Below are 22240 nucleotides of genomic sequence, written 5' to 3'. Positions count from 1 at the left end.
AATTCATTTCCAGCACATCTCAAATTCTGTTTTGTGTTTAATAGAATTCTGTGCTGGAAATGACGCTGATGGAAATGACATTTGTAACGCTTTTCAAACTCTTTTGTCTTGCTGAGGCTAATTTCATAGCTAACATTTTTTATGTTTCCTAAATACAGAAAATGTAATCATATATATCATACTTTTTGCATAATTTGGCAAAATTACAGTTTGACTGGAAATGACGGCCAATAAAAATATTCGGCACACAAGTGATATTTACCTTGGTTTTTCTGTTTCTTTTTTTTTTTTTTTTTTTCAAACATCACTTGTCTCATATTTCATCTCAAGCATGCTCTTTACTGACACGTGAAGTGCATGAGAGACTCAATAGTCTGAGATTAGCATGTTGCTAAACTAATAACATTGTGCTGTAATAGGGTGATTCTCACAAAACCTGTCACGGAAATGGTCATATTTAACCTCTAACTCTATACAAAATAAAAATGAAATTAGATTTTGCATTAAGAAATTAGATTTTGCATTGTGACATTATTTTCAGGACACTTAAGCACATTTTACCCTCCATTTCTCATTACCGCAACACATATAAAACGTTTTATTTTTATTATTCCCATTGTTTTCAATTATTATTCTTATATTATGAAAATAATGTAACAATAAAGAACTTTAACAGCCCTAACAATAGGCTTAATTTATGCCAATAATAATATAATTGATTTATTTTAATTTTGGAGTAAAATAGGACCAGGACAGGTTTTTAAATGATAATATTTAGGCTTTTTCTGTCTTGGATTATCTGTAAATTGAGCTTGTCGCAATGAAATCTGAGATGGCCTTCTTCGTCAAGGAAGCGTGCGATGCTGCATTTGAATTTGGCCCAAAGAAGGCAAGGTGTTTGTTTGTTCCCTTTGTCTAATTTGACAATGTGTTCAGCTACCAATAACAGTTTAGTTTACTCATCATAGTTGTATCCAGGCGGTTGTGTAGTGTGCAACAGGTGCAGACAGACTCTGATGTGTGAGTGATGTCATTCGGCAGCTGGCCTGGAGAACATCTGCCAAAACACCACAGTTATGACATCACTACATCATCATTCACTGCTCCTCTACACACCAGTCACGGCTGTACGGCTGTGTCTGTGGTCACTATGGTTACGCTGGAAGATGAGGTGAAAATTGAGACGTGGTTGGTTTTTGCGGTGTGGGAAAATCACCATTTGCAGAGTGCTTGTTTCACAGAGAAATGAATGATTCCTAAAACATTCGCCAACTGAAATCTGATTCATCCGAATGTCATTCCTCATACATAGACTGAAGCGTAATAAAACAGTATATACTGTAGATGTACACAGGCTAAGTAGAAGTTTTTCACTAAGGAATATAGCAAAGTTCAACTACATAACCTGTGTATTTTTTAACCAAAACCTTTTGCTATAAGAGAAATGCTGCACCGACACATCTTGAGTGATGCTGCAAAGGAATCATCATGGGTTGGTTAGTGGTAATGTTGGAGTCAAATTGTAAAAGAACACACATTGGCATCCTGGAACATCGGCTATAATAAGTGCAGTTGCCTGGCAACAAGAACAAGCTCATATTCTTGAGCGCAAACGTAATGTTGAGCAGAACACAAAACAGCTGCATCTGTTCTAGATCAAGTGTTCTTGTGTTCTAAGACAAAAAAGGTTAAAACATCAACAAACATGTTTCACTGTAATCCAGCTGATGAACACACAGTAGTCTCGGCATCAGTCGGCAACAGATCTGATCTGATTGGCTGGCTTTACGCAATGTCTGGGAGTAAGTGCGCACAGTCAGGTGTTTATTAGTTACAGTTTTATTAGTCTTTGAGGCACGAGATATCCACGAACATAACTGTATATTCTGAGTTTTCTGTTAGTCTTGCTACACAAGATTAGATATACAGTGCCTTTAGGAAGTCCTCCTACCCCTTAATTAGTTAATTAATTAATTTGTTTATGGTAGGAAGTCTAAAGCGTTTGTTAGAGTGGCCATTAGGTTCTTGATAATCAATAAAGCACAACAGAGCGCAGCAGTCTTAGTAAAAATCCCAGCAGCCGTGATCGAATATGAAACTGCTAGAGATTTTGCTATAATGTTTATATCACAGTAGAGATATTATACAGTATGTCAGTGGGCAGAACTGCTAAATGTTTTTACACATGCATGCAAATAGGACAAATGGAGTCATGTAAAAATACAGAGCCGGACGTGTCCTGAATAAGTCAAGATGAGGAAGAACTCCTGTATTAATACTGAATTTAATTTATCTGTATTAAACACTGTTGTAGATCCTCAGCTGTTAATCTGAAGCATTTTAAGGAAACATTTGGGTCATTATGAGCTAGTAATGACTAATAAACTATAATCAAGCAGCATTCAGCACTGCTGAGATCAGTGCACTCCAGTGAAGTGCTGTCATTCAGTGAGTGACTTTAATTGACACTTTAATTATGCTTTATTTGGCTTTAGTATGACATGATGTCTCTAATTAATTCATCAAGAGGTATAAGCATGACTCTTACTTTAGATCAGAACAGGCACACTATATTGTGTAGCTCTTTCTTTAGTTAACATGAAATCAATATTGATTCATTTACTTTTTACTTTCTTAAGTCAATCATGCAGTCGGCGCTCTGCGACTCACAGACTTCAGTGGTGCTGGTGCGCACACTACACAAGGTGTATCAACTACACAACATTCGTCCCCGACTGAGGCCCTGTGTACACCTGGGCTACATTAACACAGCAGCAGAATGCGGTAGACAGTCCTGTTTTGAGTGCTTAATACAGTTACGTTCACACACAGTTCGGTTATTACACTATGTAACACAATTTTTGTTCCTGGGTAGTAAGTGTTATGTCCTAATTGCTTATGCCTCAAAAGTATAGAAAATGGCTATTATTCCCCACAAACTTTGCTTTTGTGACCAGGACAGTGATATTTTGAAATTTACCTATTTTCCAATGAGAAAACGGGCAAATTTGTGTCTTTTCATTCACATGAAGTCAGAAAAAAACAACATATGAATCCAAATGAACATGTATTTATACTAAAGTAATACAAAAATGACTACAAAAGATTTAGAAGTGAGTAGTTTTTCGAGATTTACGATTATACTGTAAATCACTTTCACGAATCAGCCCCCAAATGTACTCATCATATTTCAAGGCGTCCAGCAAGGTCTTGATGCTGTTGTAATCCTCTTGAGGTGCACCGAGTGAGCCAGGGGAACAGACGGGTACTTGTTACCATTATGGAGCAGCACGGCTTTGAGGCTCCTGGATGAGCTGTCAATGAAGAGGCGCCACTCATTCTGGTCACAGGCGATTCCGATTCCCTCCAACAGACTGGTCACATTGTGGCAGAAGCAGAGCCCATCTTGACGGGTGAAGAAGCTGGAAAAAGGTTGGTGATGCTTCCTCTGATCTGCGACTTGCACACTTTCATCCAACAAGTTCCACTGCTTGAGCCTAGACGTCAAAAGCTCGGCATTGGACTTGGTGAGACCAAGATCTCTAATCAAGTCGTTGAGGTGTTTTTGGTTGGGGTAGTATGGGATTCTCTCCTCAGCTCCACCTCTGAAATTGTCATCTGGATCTACAACGTCTTCCTCGCTCTCTGACTTGCTGCTCTCTTCTAAAGATGGCTGCTCTCTCTCCGGAGGAGTGGGTACGGGGAGCTCATGGCAGTGGGCACCGGAGTGATAGATGAAGGAAGGTCCGGATACGTGATAGCAGGTGCATTCTTGCCAGTCCGATGTTTGGAAGGGTCCACCATGCAGAAGTAGCAGTTGCTTGAGTGGTCAGTGGGTTTGACGCCTCTGCGTCTGAGATCATCAACCCGCGCATCTTATCACGTGGCTTGTTGAGCATGTCACCATGGAGACAGCGCGTGTGGAGGCTTCATGCCATCCACTGTGGCAACCACGCTCAACTCACCACACACTCCAACGAGAACAAAGCACATTATAGCGACCACGAGGAGGTTACCCCATGTGACTCTACCCTCCCTAGCAACCGGGCCGATTTTGGTTGCTTAGGAGACCTGGCTGGAGTCACTCAGCATGCCCTAGGATTCGAACTAGCGAGCTGGCGAACTCCAGGGGTGGTAGCCAGTGTATTTTACCACTGAGCTACCCAGGCCCCCAATAGCCATTTTCTATACTTTTGAGGCATAAGCAATTAGGAAATAACACTTACTACCCAGGAAGAAGAAGAAAAAAATAAATAAAAATTTGTTACACGGTGTTATGAGAGTGACAACCGCATTCTATAACCGAACTGACACCAGCAAATTTTCAGCTCTCACAACCGCATTCTCAGCAAACCTGTGCTGTGTGAACTGACCCGCACTGGACAACTAGTTGTCAGTCAAATCATGTACAGTGAGAGACACGCTGCACTGTACATGTGTGTTTTGTGTGTTTCATGTGGGGTTTCGTTAACTCATGGAGATGGAGAAATTATAACTTCTTGTCATCCGATTCAGCCGCTGTTTTCCACTGGCTCATGGGCAAGAGCCGCACGACGCAAGTTGCGCTCTGCATTCGCTTTTTAAAGTATTCAGATCGGATGGTAATTCCCTTTAAATTCGCACATAACCAGCAAAGTTTAAACTCTTGTTTTATTATGCGGCGCTTCACTGCTGTGGCAATACGAGCCCACTGTCTGAATGTGTTTAAAGTAGACAAATCTCAAAACAGTTTGGACCTCGGAACAGCTATATTTAACGTTGTCGCGTTTCAAATGGATCGCCCAAAACTAGTGTTGGATTCGAGTCCACCTTAGTCGAGTCCGAGTCCAAAAGGGGCCGAGTCGGACTCAAGACCGAGTCTGTATCAGGCCGAGTCCGAGTCGAGTCTGAATGAATCTGTTCAAGAATCTGAATTAAAATTGTCACTGTAAACTCAACATCAATATTTTAAACTTATTTTAACTTTCACAACTAAGAAAACACAATTGTCAATATAAGTGTAACAAAAACACCTCTGTTGCATCTCATATACTGTATATAATTGATGATTAGTTTCCTGCTTAACAAACTTCAGAGTGGTTTCAGAATGAAAGTATATGCTTTAGGTGTATGAAGACAAAACTGTCCTTCAACACACTTCTTATTGTGTTCTGTTGACATTCCTAACCCTCCCTCCACTCAAACATGAAATAATATATCCTGAGATTTCTTTTTTGTCTCTATCTGCCGACTGGTTTTGGAAAATAATGAGTCAACACAATAGTAATTAGCACTCGCTGAGAAGTTATACGACTGACAGGATGACATTGAGCACATGACCTTATTGCCATGGTAACCTGATACATTTCAGCTGATTTGCTGAAGACTAGAATGAATGTATCGTCAAATCAACGTGCGACGCAACAAAATGTATTTTCTTCTCTGTAAACGATACCAGAGACAATAACGAGAAGGACAATGAGGAGATTTAATTTAAGAAGAAAAAATCAGTGGCCCTACCAAAAACCGGGACTGTCCTGTGTAATAATCCGGGACGTCTGGTCACCCAATTTATAATTCAGTTATAAACAAAACATTTCACTGCCCAAAATAACTTCATATTTCATTGTGGAAAAAACTGTAAAAGAACATATTTTAAGCAGCTTGTCAATGCTTTTAAAATAGAAAAACAATAAATAGGTGCTGTTTATCTATTTTTCAGAGTTGCAGTCTGCTTTAGCAATAAAAAAAAATTTCCCCGACGATTTAAAAAGTTACAATTAATTCATCAACGACCAGTTTAAGTTGACAACACTTCATGCACCACAAGAGACTACAGATGCATATGTGTGGATACATTACACCTGAAAAGACTTAAGCCCAATATTAATAATATTTTTCTGAATTTTTATTTTGATACACTATATTGCCAGAAGTATTCGCTCACCCATCCAAATAATTGAATTCAGGTGTTCCAATCACTTCCATGGCCACAGGTGTATAAAATGAAGCACCTAGGCATGCAGACTGCTTCTACAAACATTTGTGAAAGAATGGACCGCTCTCAGGAGCTCAGTGAATTCCAGCGTGGTACTGTGATAGGATGCCACCTGTGCAACAAGTCCAGTCGTGAAATTTCCTCGCTACTAAATATTCCACAGTCAACTGTCAGTGGTATTATAACAAAGTGGAAGCGATTGGGAATGACAGCAACTCAGCCACGAAGTGGTAGGCCACGTAGAATGACAGAGCGGGGTCAGCGGATGCTGAGGCGCATAGTGCGCAGAAGTCGCCAACTTTCTGCAAAGTCAATCGCTACAGACCTCCAAAGTTCATGTGGCCTTCAGATTAGCTCAAGAACAGTGCGTAGAGAGCTTCATGGAATGGGTTTCCATGGCCGAGCAGCTGCATCCAAGCCATACATCACCAAGTGCAATGCAAAGCGTCGGATGCAGTGGTGTAAAGCACGCCGCCACTGGACTCTAGAGCAGTGGAGACGCGTTCTCTGGAGTGACGAATCACGCTTCTCCATCTGGCAATCTGATGGTCGAGTCTGGGTTTGGCGGTTGCCAGGAGAACGGTACTTGTCTGACTGCATTGTGCCAACTGTGAAGTTTGGTGGAGGGGGGATTATGGTGTGGGGTTGTTTTTCAGGAGCTGGGCTTGGCCCCTTAGTTCCAGTGAAAGGAACTCTGAATGCTTCAGCATACCAAGAGATTTTGGACAATTCCATGCTCCCAACTTTGTGGGAACAGTTTGGGGATGGCCCCTTCCTGTTCCAACATGACTGCGCACCAGTGCACAAAGCAAGGTCCATAAAGACATGGATGAGCGAGTTTGGTGTGGAAGAACTTGACTGGCCTGCACAGAGTCCTGACCTCAACCCGATAGAGCACCTTTGGGATGAATTAGAGCGAAGACTGCGAGCCAGGCCTTCTCGTCCAACATCAGGGTCTGACCTCACAAATGCGCTTCTGGAAGAATGGTCAAAAATTCCCATAAACACACTCCTAAACCTTGTGGAAAGCCTTCCCAGAAGAGTTGAAGCTGTTACAGCTGCAAAGGGTGGGCCGACGTCATATTAAACCCTATGGATTAAGAATGGGATGTCACTCATGTTCATATGCATCTAAAGGCAGATGAGCGAATACTTTTGGCAATATAGTGTATGTTGTTTTAGTAAACTGTGAGAGACATGATGTGGGTGACTTGACTTACTGAAGTTCTTAACCACGACGAAACCGTGATGCGAGCACCGTCTTGGCTGCACAAACACCGCTTGCGATTTTACCAGTTGTCAGGTCCCGTGCCGTGCGAAACTGCCTTGTAGTTTCTAGTACATTGGCTACATACCTGTCTTCATGTGTTCGTCGTGCCAGCCACCTCGGTAATCGATGTTATACAGCAGTCTCCATAGTAACATTCAAGCATATCGGTTGACTGAGTTTGCCGCTCTGCAGGTGTGTTTGCTCAACATGGTGAAACAAACTCTGGCTACGTTTACGACATCAGCCAGTTTCGTCATTATTTATTTATTTATTTTGTCCATTGCATCACAAATCAAATGCCATGGACTCGAGTCCCAAAAAAAAATCCCGAGTCCCAAAAGCTTGAGTCCGAGTCAAGTTAGAGTAAAAATGAGCCTGTGACAAGTCCAAGTCTATTAAAATTGGACTTGTGACTCGGACTTAAGTCTGAGTACGAACTCGAGTACCCCAACTCTACCCAAAACGCATCTTTTACGGTAACTAAATCCATTCACAAACTCGCACAGTTTATTTGTGATAACGTCAACAAACATGAAAGAATGGCTCACACCCATTTTTGCGCTTATTTGCAAAGAAAAAAAAACTAGCTGAAAATAATAAAGACGGCAGGTAGGGAGATTTATTTTATTTTCGAATTATTTTTTGTCTCCTGAATGGGAGGGAGAGTGCGCACACCTGACGACAATACGTCTAGATATCTAGCTGGTTTGAAATCTGTCGTAGTGTCTGCGACTAGTTTCGACATGTCGCAGGAGTGCGCACACAACGGGACCGTTTGTTGTGAGATCTAAGGCTTCTCGTCGCAGACTGGTCGCTGACTCAAAACATCAAAGGAGACGAGTTTGAGTCGTGTAGTGTACACTAGGCTTTATACTCATTCCTGTTCTTATATAGCAATGGGAAATCTGATTCATTTTAGCGAACACGTGTTCGCATGGCTCAAGTAAATAAAAAATGTATCGGTCCAATAAATGAAACAATTGTTTATTTAATGTGCTTTTTCGAGTCAGATTTAATACTGTTTAATACTGCTGTTTTTTACAGTTATAGACTGAGTTTCATAAATTAGAGTGAAAAATGTATATATACGGTGTGTACTGTATACATGTATATATAAATATAGTGTCAGTTAATCTATTCATGTTTAACCCTCTTATTGTCTTTATTGCTTCGGGTCATTTTTGACCTGTATTGAAAACTATTCAAATTGCAAATTGTTTATCTCCATTGTACCTTATCATATAAAATCATATTAGTTAATTTATTTACTACCGAATCACCTGTTCACAACTGTAAAAAAATAATCTCTCTGTGTGTGTTCATGTACATGTGTGCACAAACCCCGTTTCAGAGGAAAGTCTACACAATTCGTGGAAAAGATGCAGTATACAGTGGAGCAGGTGGGAAAGCTAGAGAACAGTATGGGGATACATTTGAGAACATTTTAAATATTTTAGGTCAAATCTGATTCATAGATGTACAAAAAAAAAACTATTTAAAGCTGTATAACATCCCGTTAAAACAATGGAAGGTACAGTTTGTTTTACATTGTTATTTCTCTTAAACAATTGTATACAAAGGTAGTTTATCTTTTTTAATTTTGTTTGTTTACATGGTCTTGACAAAGTCACAATGTTTGATTCCAGTACCAAAATCTATGCAGTATTTGTAACGTAATCTTTACCTATCTTGGTCGACCGATATATTGCAGAGGCTGATAAATCAGCCGATATTCTGACTTTTTTAATTATCACATTGGCCAATAATAATTTCCCCTTTGTCCGATTTTTTTCTTTTTTTCTTTCTTTCTTGAGGGCGCTGAGAATCGCCTGCTTGCATGTGAAGCGACTGAGACATGTAAATGACCAGTCACGGTTCATTTTGTTGTTACATGCCATCGTGTTACTGCAATAACAGACCAGTGTACAACACAGTCTCATTTAAACCATCCGCACATCAGAGCCGCGGCAGACGCCTTTGAGCTCATAATGTTAACGTGCTCATCTGTTTCATTCTCCCTCTCCCTCCTCAACAGTTCCCTGTAACTTTTAACTGTCTTGTCCAATGATAAAAAGGCAAATATCAATAAAACTAATATCATATATACGTCTGCAAATATGCGCATATCTCATTTAAACAGATGTAATAAACCAACCTCACAAAACTTCAGCAGATCCAGCATCCATCATTTATTTACCTCTAAAGCATGTATTCTATCAAAATCCTCAATAGTTCCCCAGTCCGTGACAATCCAAGCAGGCGATCCAGGCCGTTTAAACTGTCAGGAGATTGCTGCTCACACTGGATCCGCATGAGCGTGTGAGTGCAACTTAAAGGTACAAGTGCTTCACGTGTGCTATAAGTCTTATTCACTATGCACCGTATGTACAATTGGTTTGATCAGATATTTTTTTGAGTAAATGTGATTGTTAATGTGGACATGCCATCCATGGTTGCTGGACTACTGTGTGTGCTGTTATTTCCTTCTTCCTAATATATTAACAATGACTAAACAGAAATCTACTATTTAAAATACAGTATTTTTTAGACTGTATATTACTTTTTTACAAAGTTAAAGTTTAGTGTGAAATTTAGTAAATATAGTGCTAAATAAGAGTTTATTCATTTTTTAGCAATTTTATGTTTATGTTATTTACTATATTAAATTGTGTGATATATCGGCATTAAATCAGCCTATCGGCCACCCTGCTCTCTGGATATTGCTATCGGCCATTAAAAAACCCATATCGGTCGATCACTACCTATCACAGGTAAAAAATGACCCTAAGTCAATAGGAGGGTTAATGCTGCTGTCACCCTAATTGAAATGATTGTTTTTGCCAGATAATACAGCTTTGATTACAAAAAATTGGTAATATCATCTAATAGTTATTTATTTATAAAAGTATTGTCATATTCAATAGCAACTTTTTGTTAGTAACTTGTAGTGCAGCTAACTATTAATGAAGCTGTTGTTTAACTAGACTATTTTAAATTATGTGTATGTTGTAGCTTTACGAAAACAAAAAACAAGTAACTTTCAAAGTAGTGTCCCAGCACTGGTCCTCGTTCTACAGTTGACTGAAATTGGACAATTATTGATAAAAAAAATAAGTGTTCAGTAAATTTCAGACAAATGAAAATTTTGCAGTTCCTACCAACTTTTCCCCCAACCCGACAAAAATAGGCAATCAATCCTTTCACTGGATGTTTCGGTGGTTTTGCACAATGCATGCTGAACGCAGTCTGATATATGACTCAAGAAAGCCAAATATTTAGTCACACGTGCAGTAAAAGGCGTCCCGGTAAAATCAATAAAACAGAATTTCCTTTACAAAGCCTCATAAAGCAGCATCTATTCTGTCCTTAAACGGCTCCCAGCAGGAAAAGGGTTTTGACAAGTGGCCTCTCGATTAATATCTGATGATTTTGTGAGCTGTTTGATTTTATTTTAATGAAACTTCTCAGGTGCTCAATGACTTCAGGTTCTGTTTTAGTAATTTAAATCGCAGCCCTGGGGCAGATTGAGTGTTGTCTGTTGAAAATGCATTACTCCTGCAAATGTTAAAAACCTCCATTTAAACACATGGATTAATCGCAGGCCCTTGACTTCCTTGCAGATCTTGCCATTTAGAACTAGTTAGAAGAGTCTGGATGATTAAGTCCTGATGAAAGTAATTAGACGGATGATCAAAGTTATTAAATGAGTGGCCGACAAGGCCCGTTAAAGAGGGATCTATTTCTTTGAAAACCCCAGAGACAGAATATCAGCCCTGTTGTGAAGAGCACAGTGGAGGGAGTCAGGTTTTGATTTACAGTCAGCTCAGTTTGCCAGTTTAATGTGCAGTATGCATCAGACGGTCAGTGAATGGTCTGTGGACAGGTCATCTAGGTGTGACAGACTGATACTTCAGGATTGTCCGTCTCAATCCGGTCCACCACTGAGACCAAAGCAGGAAGTTCTGGTGAAAGTATCTTGGTATATCTGTTCTCTAATCTGGAGGTCTCCTGCCCCAGACGTTAGTGTCTACTGCCTAAATCCCATCATGCCATCTGGACAGAGGGACCTTCAGGGAAACCCAAGAGTCTGCTGGAGAGTTGGATCAATACCAACATTTTGGCTTTGGTTTGATACCAGCCTCTAGTGTTTCGATATTAGCAGTAAATCAATACCTTACAGGCAACAAATAACCTCGGGCGACTAATGATATGAAACTAGGGCTGTCTATACATAATTAAAGCCAATAATTAGCAATTAATCTCATAATTAATGATAAAAAGGAAATATGTAAGTGTTGGGTTTGGCAATGCATGTGGGTGATTATAATTCAACTCTGCCATACAAAGAGTGCAAATGACTTTACTTATGTCAAGAATCCCATCTGGATTTGATGTATAAATTACAGAATGAAATGGTTATAATGTCTGTAAAAGTTCCAATAAAAGGAAGGAAGTGGGAATCGGGGTGGCAGTCCAGGTAAGTCAAGTTTTAATGGTCTCTCAGTTTCACAAACACAGTCTTTGGGCTTTTCAGCTTGACAAAAGTTCATGCACTTTAGCTTCACAGCATAATACACTTCAGCTTCACAACTTCGCGGTTTCCTTGTTCCCGACTCTCTCTCCCTCACTGGTGTTCGCGGTGGCCTTTTCAAGCCCATCTCCGTCGTCACTGTAACGAGACACAGGTGTTACATATCATTAATCACCAGGTGATGGCCCTTACCGCTTCCTCTCTCCCCAGTGACAGACACATGACAACGTACTGCTCCACAATGTCAAATTCACTAAATGCATTAAAACAGTGTATTTAATTGATCTTCAATGCATTTACTTTTTTGTCTCACATCACACTGGTTAATTGTGCTGAATAGAAGCACATTGTCATTTGGTTCAAGTATGGAAATGAGCAAAATCATGAAATTGGACCATGAAAAATGTTTGGTACCACGGTGCTTTAGTTGGGCTAATGCTGAGTCATGCACTAGAAGCTAGTCGAAAAAAAGAGCATCATTTATTTATGTGTGTGTGTGTGAGTGTTCTCCAGATGGCTCAAATGTGCTGTGGTATGATGTGATTTTTAGCCATTTTTAGACTACTCTGAGATGTACAAAAACTGAAGCAAAACATTTTGAAAATTGAACACTTCAGAAGAGTGATATCAAAAAAGATGTCACGATACAAGTGTTTCTGCAGTACCGGTAGTACCAAGAACTGATTCCATTCGATACCCGCTCACTGTCTGACTGGCACGACTGCTTCCAAATGCTCACACACATTTGACATATTTGGTGAAAAAATGAATGCACAATTATTTCTGTGAAAATCGTGACATGTCCTAGTTTGATTATTAAACCGCAAAAGACTGCAGTCTTAGTCTGCATGAGCTGCGTGCTTTAAAGTGAATGTGTGAAAACATAACTCCAAACTCCACAAAATCAAGCGCGCTGTGTGTTATACGAGATGACAGAGCAGAGCACTGTGAAGCATGCAGCACATGCAAACTATACATTTATATAATTAAATCACAGCATTTGCGCTTTGGGGCCACGTAGCGAACTGTTTATCCAGAGAAGTAAAGCTTCCATCAAAACCACACGTCAAGGGGTCTGGGTAGCTCAGCGAGTATTGACGCTGACTACCACACCTGGAGTCACGAGTTTGAATCCAGGGCGTGCTGAGTGACTCCAGCCAGGTCTCCTAAGCAACCAAATTGTCCCGGTTGCTAGGGAGGGTAGATTCACATGGGGTAACCTCCTCGTGGTCGCTATAATGTGGTTCTTGCTCTCGGTGGGGCGTGTGGTGAGTTGTGCGTGGATGCCGTGGAGAATAGCGTGAAGCCTCCACACGCGCTATGTCTCCGTGGTAACGTGCTCAACAAGCCACATGATAAGATGCACGGATTGACCGTCTCAGACGCAGAGGCAACTGAGATTGAGGCAAGTCACTACGCCACCACGAGGACCTAGAGCGCATTGGGAATTGGTAATTCCAACTTGGGGGAAAAAAAACACACATCAAAATAAAAGCCCAATTCAAAATAAAATGGAGACACCTGAAACTGAAGAACTGCGGCAGAAATATATTACAACTGTGTAGTAAAATGTAATATTCACTGTAATAATAATAATAATAATAATAAAAATAATAGTAATAAAAAAACAATATATCACAGGCTAGAGTGCTGTTTTACTGAAAAGTTTGGTCAAAAAAAAGCAATGGTATGTTAAAAAGTAACTGTCCTATTTTCATTAGTTAAAAGTTTTAGGAATTCATTTTAGACACTATTTTGATGATGAAATTACATAAAACTTTAAAACATGGAATTCTAAAAAATAAAATAAAATGAAAAGCACAGATTTCAGTTGGGCCCTTCTTAAAAACACTTGAAGGACACATGCGCATGTTTTAATTTACAATTTTACTTACATTGAAATTTAACTTTTTAAAAAGGCTAAAAAAGTTTGTTCAATAGCACATTACCATATTAGCATGTTTTTGCTGTGCTGTTCTGATGGTTGATGTGAACATTAACTGAAGCTCCTGACCCGTATCTGCATGATTGTATGCACTGCACTGCTGCCACATGATTGGCTGATTAGATAATTGTATGAAAATTTAATGAAATGTAGTAAATCAGTCAGTCAGTATTAATTTTTGTTTTTTAAATGACTGATTAGGAATGCTTTAACTGTCTGTCTGTTATTCAACATTATTTAACATATCTGCTATGTTGAGTTTCTTCCAGCAGTCCATGTGAAAGCTGCCAGTGTCTTTGTTAATCAGTGTAAGTGTCATTATAATGAAATGTGCTCCTCCCGTCCAGTTTATGAAAGTGTTTCCAACAACTGGCCAAACAGAGACAGAGAAAGAAGTGTTGTTGTTCTTGGCTGGTTTGGATCGTTGAAAGTCATGATTACTGCATTGAGTGAACACACAGTGTCATTTATGGCCAATCTGCAGTGTTTTGTGTGGAGGGTTTTGTGAAGGACCTGTCAGACACACGAGACAATGATTGCAGAACAGCACATTCCATGCGCTTTCTGTCTTAATGAAATCACCACTGCTCATTTACAATCATTCTTTCTGTCTGACTGACAGTTACGGTCACTCTGTTCTCCATCCGAGTCAGTCCTGAGCCAACCTGAGCTCACAAATGAGATCTTTTTTATTTCTCGGTCGTTTCTCCCTGACAGTATTAATATGAAATGCAGAGCAAATCAAGACTTACAAAGTTTTTACATCATTTTACTACGTGTTGCAGCAGTTTCCTGGTGAAATGAACACTAGAGGCACTACAACAACAATGACTTTTATTCACTTTCATACAAATCAAGAGTACAACGGCAGATTATCAGTTCATAAACACTTACTTTTCACCATTCCTCACACAATGCTATCTTATGACATCTAAACACTTTTACTATAGTGCATGACTCATTTTAACGTTTGCATTACATAATCAACTACATTTACATGTTTGTTCGAGTGTGATCAAATTGCTCGACTAATAGAGCGTTGCACTTGTGATGTAAAGGAGCGGGGTACAAGTCCTGAAGAGCACACGATTCCACACGTGAGCCCAAAGTGTCATAGAAGCACCACAAAATGACGCAATTGTGTTTTTCATCTCACATTTGCTTTTTCTGATGATATCGGATAGATTTAGGTTTAAGGTTTAGGGTAGGGAGGTCGGTTTTGTTGAATTAAAACTCAATAGAGCAAACCTCATCTGTTAGAGAACATTTAACTCGCTTTTAGCGCCACACAGTGGACATTTCACCTCAGAACTGCTGCAATAGCTGTAATGAACTGCGTAATTTCATTTTGCAAAAATATCGCCACAGTCACAAAATTTTTCATGAGATCAGGCTGCAACAAGGTCTCAAACTTTACTCAGATTAGCCAAGATACTAAAGATCACAATTAAAAGTCAGAGATCTCAATTAGTGATCGACCGATATGGGTTTTTTAATGGCCGATAGGCTGATTTAATGCCGATATATCACATAAAATAGTAAATAACAAACATAAAATTGCTAAAAAATGAATAAACTCTTATTTAGCACTATATTTACTCAATTTCACACAAAACCAGAATGTGCTGAGTGACTCAAGCCAGGTCTCCTAAGCAACAAATTGGCCTGGTTGCTAGGGAGGGTAGAGTCACATGGGGTAACCTCCTCGTGGTCACGATTAGTGGTTCTCGCTCTCAATGAGGCGTGTGGTAAGTTGTGCGTGGATCGTGGAGAGTAGCATGAGTCTCCACATGCTGTGAGTCTCCGCGGTGTCATGCACAACGAGTCACGTGATAAGATGCGCGGATTGATGCTCTCAGAAGTGGAGGCAACTGAGACTTGTCCTCCAGTAGTCCAGCAACCATGGATGGCATGTGCGCATTAACAATCGCATTTACTCAAAAAATACTGAATCAAACCAGCTGAACATACAGTGCATAGTGAATAAGACCTATAGCACACGTGAAGCACTTTTACCTTGAAGTTGCACTCACACGCTCGTGCGGATCCAGTGTGAGCAGCAATCTCCTGACAGTTTAAACGGCCTGGATCGCCTGCTTGGATTGTCACGGACTGACTGTCATGATTTGTGAATCAGAGGAACTTTTGATCCTGATCCTGAAGTTTTGATTCTGACTGATATAATATGCGCTTCAGAGAGCGCTCGACGGGAAGAAAACGCTGGATTTTCGTGAGATTCGTGAATGACATCTATTTAAACGAGATATGTGCATATTTGCAAATGGTATATAATAGAAGTTTTATTGATATTTGCCTTTTATCATTAGAAAAGAAAGTTAAAAGTAATGGGGAACTATTGAGGGATTTTGATAGAATACATGCTTTAGAGGTAAATAAATGATGGATGCTGGATCTGCTGAAGTTTTGTGAGGTTGGTTTATTACATCTGTTTAAATGAGATATGCGCATATTTGCAGACGTATATATTATATTAGTTTTATTGATATTTGCCTTTTTATCATTGGACAAGACAGTTAAAAGTTACAGGGAACTGTTGAGGAGGGAGAGGGAGAATGAAACAGATGAGCACGTTAACATTATGAGCTCAAAGGCGTCTGCCGCGGCTCTGATGTGCGGATGGTTTAAATGAGACTGTGTTGTACACCGGTCTGTTATTGCAGTAACACGATGGCACGTAACAACAAAATGAACCGTGACTGGTCATTTACATGTCTCAGTCGCTTCACATGCAAGCAGGCCAAATGGGAAATTTTATCGGCCGATGCGATAATAAAAAAATTCTGAATATCGTCCGATTTATATGCCTCGGCAATATATAATTCGACCACTAATCTCAATATGAACTCAAACATTTCTCATCAAATTCCTCCAAGAACAATTATTGTGTTGCACAACCTGACAAATCTTCCTATGAAATCAGACCCCATGAAGATCTGGCTCAGATGATGTTGATGCTGGGACAGACGTTGAGCTTTAGCTGTTTCCTCTGAGAACAATAAACACAGCGGGAGGGTGTAGATTTTGCCAGAAGAAATGTTTGACCGAACAATCTCATTGCTCATTGGGTGGCTCCACCGCTAAGATGCCTGTGGTCAGGAGAACCACGTCTGGCTTGTGGAGATCCCTTAACAAGGCCAAAGGCTAGACAGCAGGAAATAATGGGCAATCTCAGACACTGGCCCTTCTGTGTAAATGTCCTTGAGTCAGTGTAAACACACGCAGCGCTGGTGTTATTTAGAGTCAAGTAATTTGGATTTGTACAGCGCTTTTCACAACACATCATTTCAAAGCAGCTTTACAGAAAATTCTCTTGTAACAGAAAATGAAGCTGCATATCTGCTATTTGATTAAAGAAAAATGAAAATAATATTATTTGTCATGAATAAAATACCAGTAATAGTTATCTATGAGTAGTACAAGTCTTGTTTTATGTAAGAAAACTGTGTAGATGTTGTTTGCCATTGTTTAAACAAAATGTTTTTTTTTTTGCATGAACTGTGAGATTGATGACTAAATGTCTTTTAAAGTCCATCCTGAATTATCTGTGGAAGTGCACATTGATGCAGTGTCCTTCGTTATTTGGCTGATGAAGGCTGTAGTTGGCAGTAATTTATGAACTATGTATTAAATATAAGAAAGTGTATTCCATCGTATGACCAAGATGATGCTGGCGGAGGTCATTGAGGTACATTGCAGTCCGGCTCGAAGCTTGTGGCACAGACATAGAGGCCACAAGATTCCAAAATGAATAAAAACCCAGATGTAGTTCATTTTGCAGCCAAACTCCCAATAATAAAAAAGAAGATGTATGCATTTGGCAGACGCTTTTATCCAAAGTGACTTACAGTGCACTAAGACAGATGAACAAGCCCGTAGTACACCGGTGACTCTTATCCAGCAGTCGTAACCCTTGTGACAACCAGCCACTCGGCGACCTGCAGTGTTTAATTCTTTGTATGTTTGAACACCCCATTATATGGAAATCAGCTTCGCAAGAGAACAAACACACATATTTGCTTAAAGACCCACCGCAGTGTGCCGTTGTGAGTAACAGCGTAACAAGCCATTACAAATGGCACAATGCGTTCCAAACAAGCAATTTGTCTTGGTGCATGCTATTAAAATGTATTATTCAAGCCTAACAGGCATATTATAGTACACACTGATGTTCTCTCAGAGGAAATTACTCTGGCTTTTAATTCTTGAGGACCATCGAGGGGCACCTCGGAAGTGACGGGAGAAGTATGCACATCAAGCACTCTAGAAAGCATTCTGACACATTTACACTCTTTTAACTTTCATGGCGGACTCACAACAGCACTACAGACTTAAAGTGAACTTAACCTCACGCAGATGACCTCCTTGCCATCAATTTTCACAAGATTCCCCGTGCCTTTAGAGCTCACACACCCCCAAAACATCAGTGAGCCACCACCATGCTTCACAGTGGGGATGGTATTCTTTTCACTATAGGCCTTGTTGACCCCTCTCCAAACATAGCGCTTATGGTTGTGAGCATAAAGCTCTATTTTGATCTCGTCACTCCAAATTACAGTGTGCCAGAAGCTGTGAGGCGTGTCAAGGTGTTGTCAGGCATATTGTAACTGGGCTTTTTTTGTGGCATTGGTGCAGTAAAGGCTTCTTTCTGGCAACTCGATCATGCATCTAATTTTTGTTCAAGTATCGTCGTATTGTGCTCCTTGAAACAACCACACCGTCTTTTTCCCGAGCAGCCTGTATTTCTCCTGAGGTTACCTGTGGGTTTTTCTTTGTATCCCGAACAATTCTTCTGGCAGTTGTGGCTGAAATCTTTCTTGGTCTACCTGACCTTGGCTTGGTATCAAGAGATCCCCGAATTTTCCACTTCTTAATAAGTGATTGAACAGTACTGACTGGCATTTTCAAGGCTTCGGATATCTTTTTATATCCTTTTCCATCTTTATAAAGTTCCATTACCTTGTTACGCAGGTCTTTTGACAGTTCTTTTCTGCTCCCCATGGCTCAGTATCTAGCCTGCTCAGTGCATCCACGTGAGAGCTAACAAACTCATTGACTATTTATACACAGACACTAATTGCAATTTAAAAAGCCACAGGTGTGGGAAATTAACCTTTAATTGCCATTTAAACCTGTGTGTGTCACCTTGTGTGTCTGTAACAAGGCCAAACATTCAAGGGTGTGTAAACTTTTGATCAGGGCCATTTGGGTGATTTCTGTTATCATTATGATTTAAAAAGGAGCCAAACAACTATGTGATAATAAATGGCTTCATATGATCACTATCCTTAAATAAAAGACAGTTTTTTTGCATGATCAGTCATATTTTCAAAATCAATGCCACAATTTCACAATTTCTGCCAGGGTATGTAAACTTTTGAACACAACAGTATATCACGATATAGTTACATTTTTATGAAAATCAATAAAATTGTTTTATATATTAAGCCCAATGTCACAGTGTGTAATTTTGAGTAATCCAGTCAGTGAATTAAATACTTTATAAATGAAAACACCTTCAACTTATATAATTTTCTCTTTATTTTGAACTTGACAAACATGGTAGTTTCAGTCTGATGGTGTGCACTAATTGTTGTTGTTGTTATTATTATTATTATTATAACTTTCCTCAAGAATCTTAACATCTTCTCAAAGCAAAGCAAAAAGTTAAATAACATAAAAATAAAAAAATATCCATAAATAAAATGCTTAATTAGGCTCTTAGTGTTTTTAGTAATCTCTATAAAGAACATATAAAATATCTGAAGGAGAATATGTCTGGTTTGTTCCCTGATATCAAACATCATTGGAACTGAATTTTAGAAAGAGGTTTTGATGTGTATTTTAAAAACCCACATGACATTGAGAGAAACCAGAATAAGTAACATGTGTGATCTGCACTTTTTCTGTCATAGGAACACAAATGAAGGGAGTAGAATGACTTCAAGACTCGCGCACACTTGTGTGTTTCAGACTGTGTGTGCAACACTTGCACAAACACAGCTGCACGTGTTTGGATGGGAGGCATGTTTGGAGCGCGGGATGAATGCCACTGAATTTGCTTTGACAGTGGCTCAAGCGAACTTTCATGCTTCAGAAGCGGATTCAGTGTCATTTTTTTCTCTTGTTCTAGACGAGCTTTTCATCTAATGGCACGTGCAGCTGTCAGTGGAAAACTGAGTTTCATTATTTCTATCAGTCACACGTGAAGTACTGATCACTGATATATACGTGCACATGGATATATCGACATACACAATGTACAAACCTTACAAATCGCTGTTTTCTGCTCAGTATCGTGTTTTCTAAAGTCAAACCAATTCCACACCACAGAGGATGCACCTTTTCCTCCATAATCTCCTCTCATTTTCTCATTCAAATGAATCTGAGGAACGAGCAGTCCCTCTGCCTTCATTTCTCCGACAGAGTGTGTAATGCGTGTGTGTTATGTGCTGTACACATTTCTCGTGTGGCAGTTTGGTGTTACCGTGATAGAGACGATAATCCAAAATGTATACCGGTTGGCAAATTTCTACTGGTTTATCATGTTTACCAGTATATCGCCTACCTCTAAGTCAGGACATTGTTGAAAATAATTAACAGGTAAGCCAAATCTACAATAGAAAACAAATGCGCTGAAGAGTTGCGCATATTTCACAATGTGCAGTTGTGCATAAGCAATTGATCTAATATGACAGCTGTTCTGTTAAAAAACTTACCAATGGGGGCCTGGGTAGCTCAGCAAGTAAAGACGCTGACTACCACCCCTGGAGTCGCAAGTTCAAATCCAGGGTGTGCTGAGTGACTCCAGTCAGGTCTCCTAAGCAACCAAATTGGCCCGGTTGCTAGGGAGGGTAGAGTCACATGGGGTAACCTCCTCGTGATCACTATAATGTGGTTCTCACTCTCGGTGGGGCGTGTGGTGAGTTGTGCGTGGATGCCGTGGAGAATAGCGTGAAGCCTCCACACGCGCTATGTCTCCGCGGTAACGTGCTCAACAAGCCACGTGATAAGATGCGCGGATTGACGGTCTCAGACGTGGAGGCAACTGAGATTCGTCCTCCGCCACCCGGATTGTGGCGAGTCACTACGCCACCACGAGGACTTAGAGCGCATTGGGAATTGGGCATTCCAAATTGGGGAGAAAAAAAAAAGTTAACCAATAACAGTTACGATGGCCTGTTATGTAGCCTATAATAAACTAATATATTCTAAACATGACATGCACACAGAATAAAAGATAGTTTAACCCGTTAAGCAGTCGGCACATCGTTGAAAATAAACAGTCACTTTCTAGGCTACTTACTCAAAAGCATACATTTTTGATGAGCAAAATTAACACGTCGAGTCATCAACATGGTCCGGTGAAAGACGGGACTTGACTCACCTGAGACGATTATCCTGCGCTTGATAAATCCTGCACAGCGGAAACATAACTTACAAGCATGCACAGATTTATATAAGACTCAAATGTGAAAACATCCGAATTTCAAGCCAACGTTTCAGAAATTCGCTTCCCGCACCACCACCGAAGTGATTTCTAAAGCTACTTTGCTGAGTTTTCTTGCTTTAGTTTGCTGAGTTTTTTTCTTTTTTGCCTTCAAAGAAAGCATACATTTTATTGCATGTTCATGAATAAATACTTTTTAATATTAATGTATATTAAGTTTACACTGCGACAAATGAAATCAACAAAACAGACTATTCAGTCATTAATTGCACCTATTTGTGTGACAATTAATGGTCAGCTCAAGTGTCCTGTTGGTGACGGCTTTCGTCCTGTCTCTGATCGGCTCTGACCGTCTCTGTTGTGTGTTCTGTTTATTGTGTTAATTTAAATACTGCTGGATCAGACGCTCATGACAGGAACATTAACACCCTGCAGACATCTCGCTCCCAAAATAATCTCACTAAACTCATATATTCCTGATATCAGAAATGGAATTAAAACGCATATTTCTTTATATCTTTAACTGTATTTTCATTAGTAGAATATCACAATGATGTCATTCACTCCTATTCAATTACAGAGATCCATAAGTTAATTAACTTCTACAGCTGTATTATTTAGCTTAATTAATAATTACATTGTTACCAGTGCAAATGTTAATTCCTGATATCAACAATTAAAGCTAGTAAAAACGCTGTAAATTAATTTCTCAGTGGTAAAATACGCTGGCTACCACCCCTGGAGTTCGCTATATCGCTAGTTCGCTAGTTCGAATCCAGGGCGTGCTGAGTGACTCCAGCCAGGTCTCCTAAGCAACCAAATTGGCCCGGTTGCTAGGGAGGGTAGAGTCACATGGGGTAACCTCCTCGTGGTCGCTATAATGTGGTTTGTTCTCGGTGGGGCGCGTGGTGAATTGAGCGTGGTTGCCGCAGTGGATGGCGTGAAGCCTCCACACGCACTATGTCTCCGTGGCAACGCGCTCAACAAGCTACGTGATAAGATGCGCGGGTTGACTGTCTCAGACACGGAGGCAACTGGGATTCGTCCTC

At 40.0% G+C, this 22240-nt stretch overlaps 2 protein-coding genes across 2 annotated transcripts in view; one reads left to right on the top strand and one right to left on the bottom strand.

Annotated features, from left to right (window-relative positions):
- The window catches only part of LOC127448239 (E3 ubiquitin-protein ligase SH3RF3-like), a 215231-nt gene that overhangs the window by 34324 nt on the left and 158667 nt on the right, over positions 1 to 22240 (top strand). The window lies entirely within an intron of this gene.
- LOC127448282 (uncharacterized) overlaps positions 5930 to 22240 on the bottom strand; it is a 384406-nt gene continuing 368095 nt past the window's right edge. The window contains exon 2 of the mRNA XM_051710703.1: positions 5930 to 6875. Within this exon, the coding sequence (XP_051566663.1) occupies positions 6356 to 6875 (520 nt within the window). The 3' untranslated portion in view covers positions 5930 to 6355. The remainder of the gene's footprint in view (positions 6876 to 22240) is intronic.

This window comes from Myxocyprinus asiaticus, chromosome 11, assembly GCF_019703515.2.
Source record: "Myxocyprinus asiaticus isolate MX2 ecotype Aquarium Trade chromosome 11, UBuf_Myxa_2, whole genome shotgun sequence".
In the NCBI taxonomy this organism is placed as follows: Eukaryota; Metazoa; Chordata; class Actinopteri; order Cypriniformes; family Catostomidae; genus Myxocyprinus; species Myxocyprinus asiaticus.
This window is presented reverse-complemented; position numbering and strand designations above follow the sequence as displayed.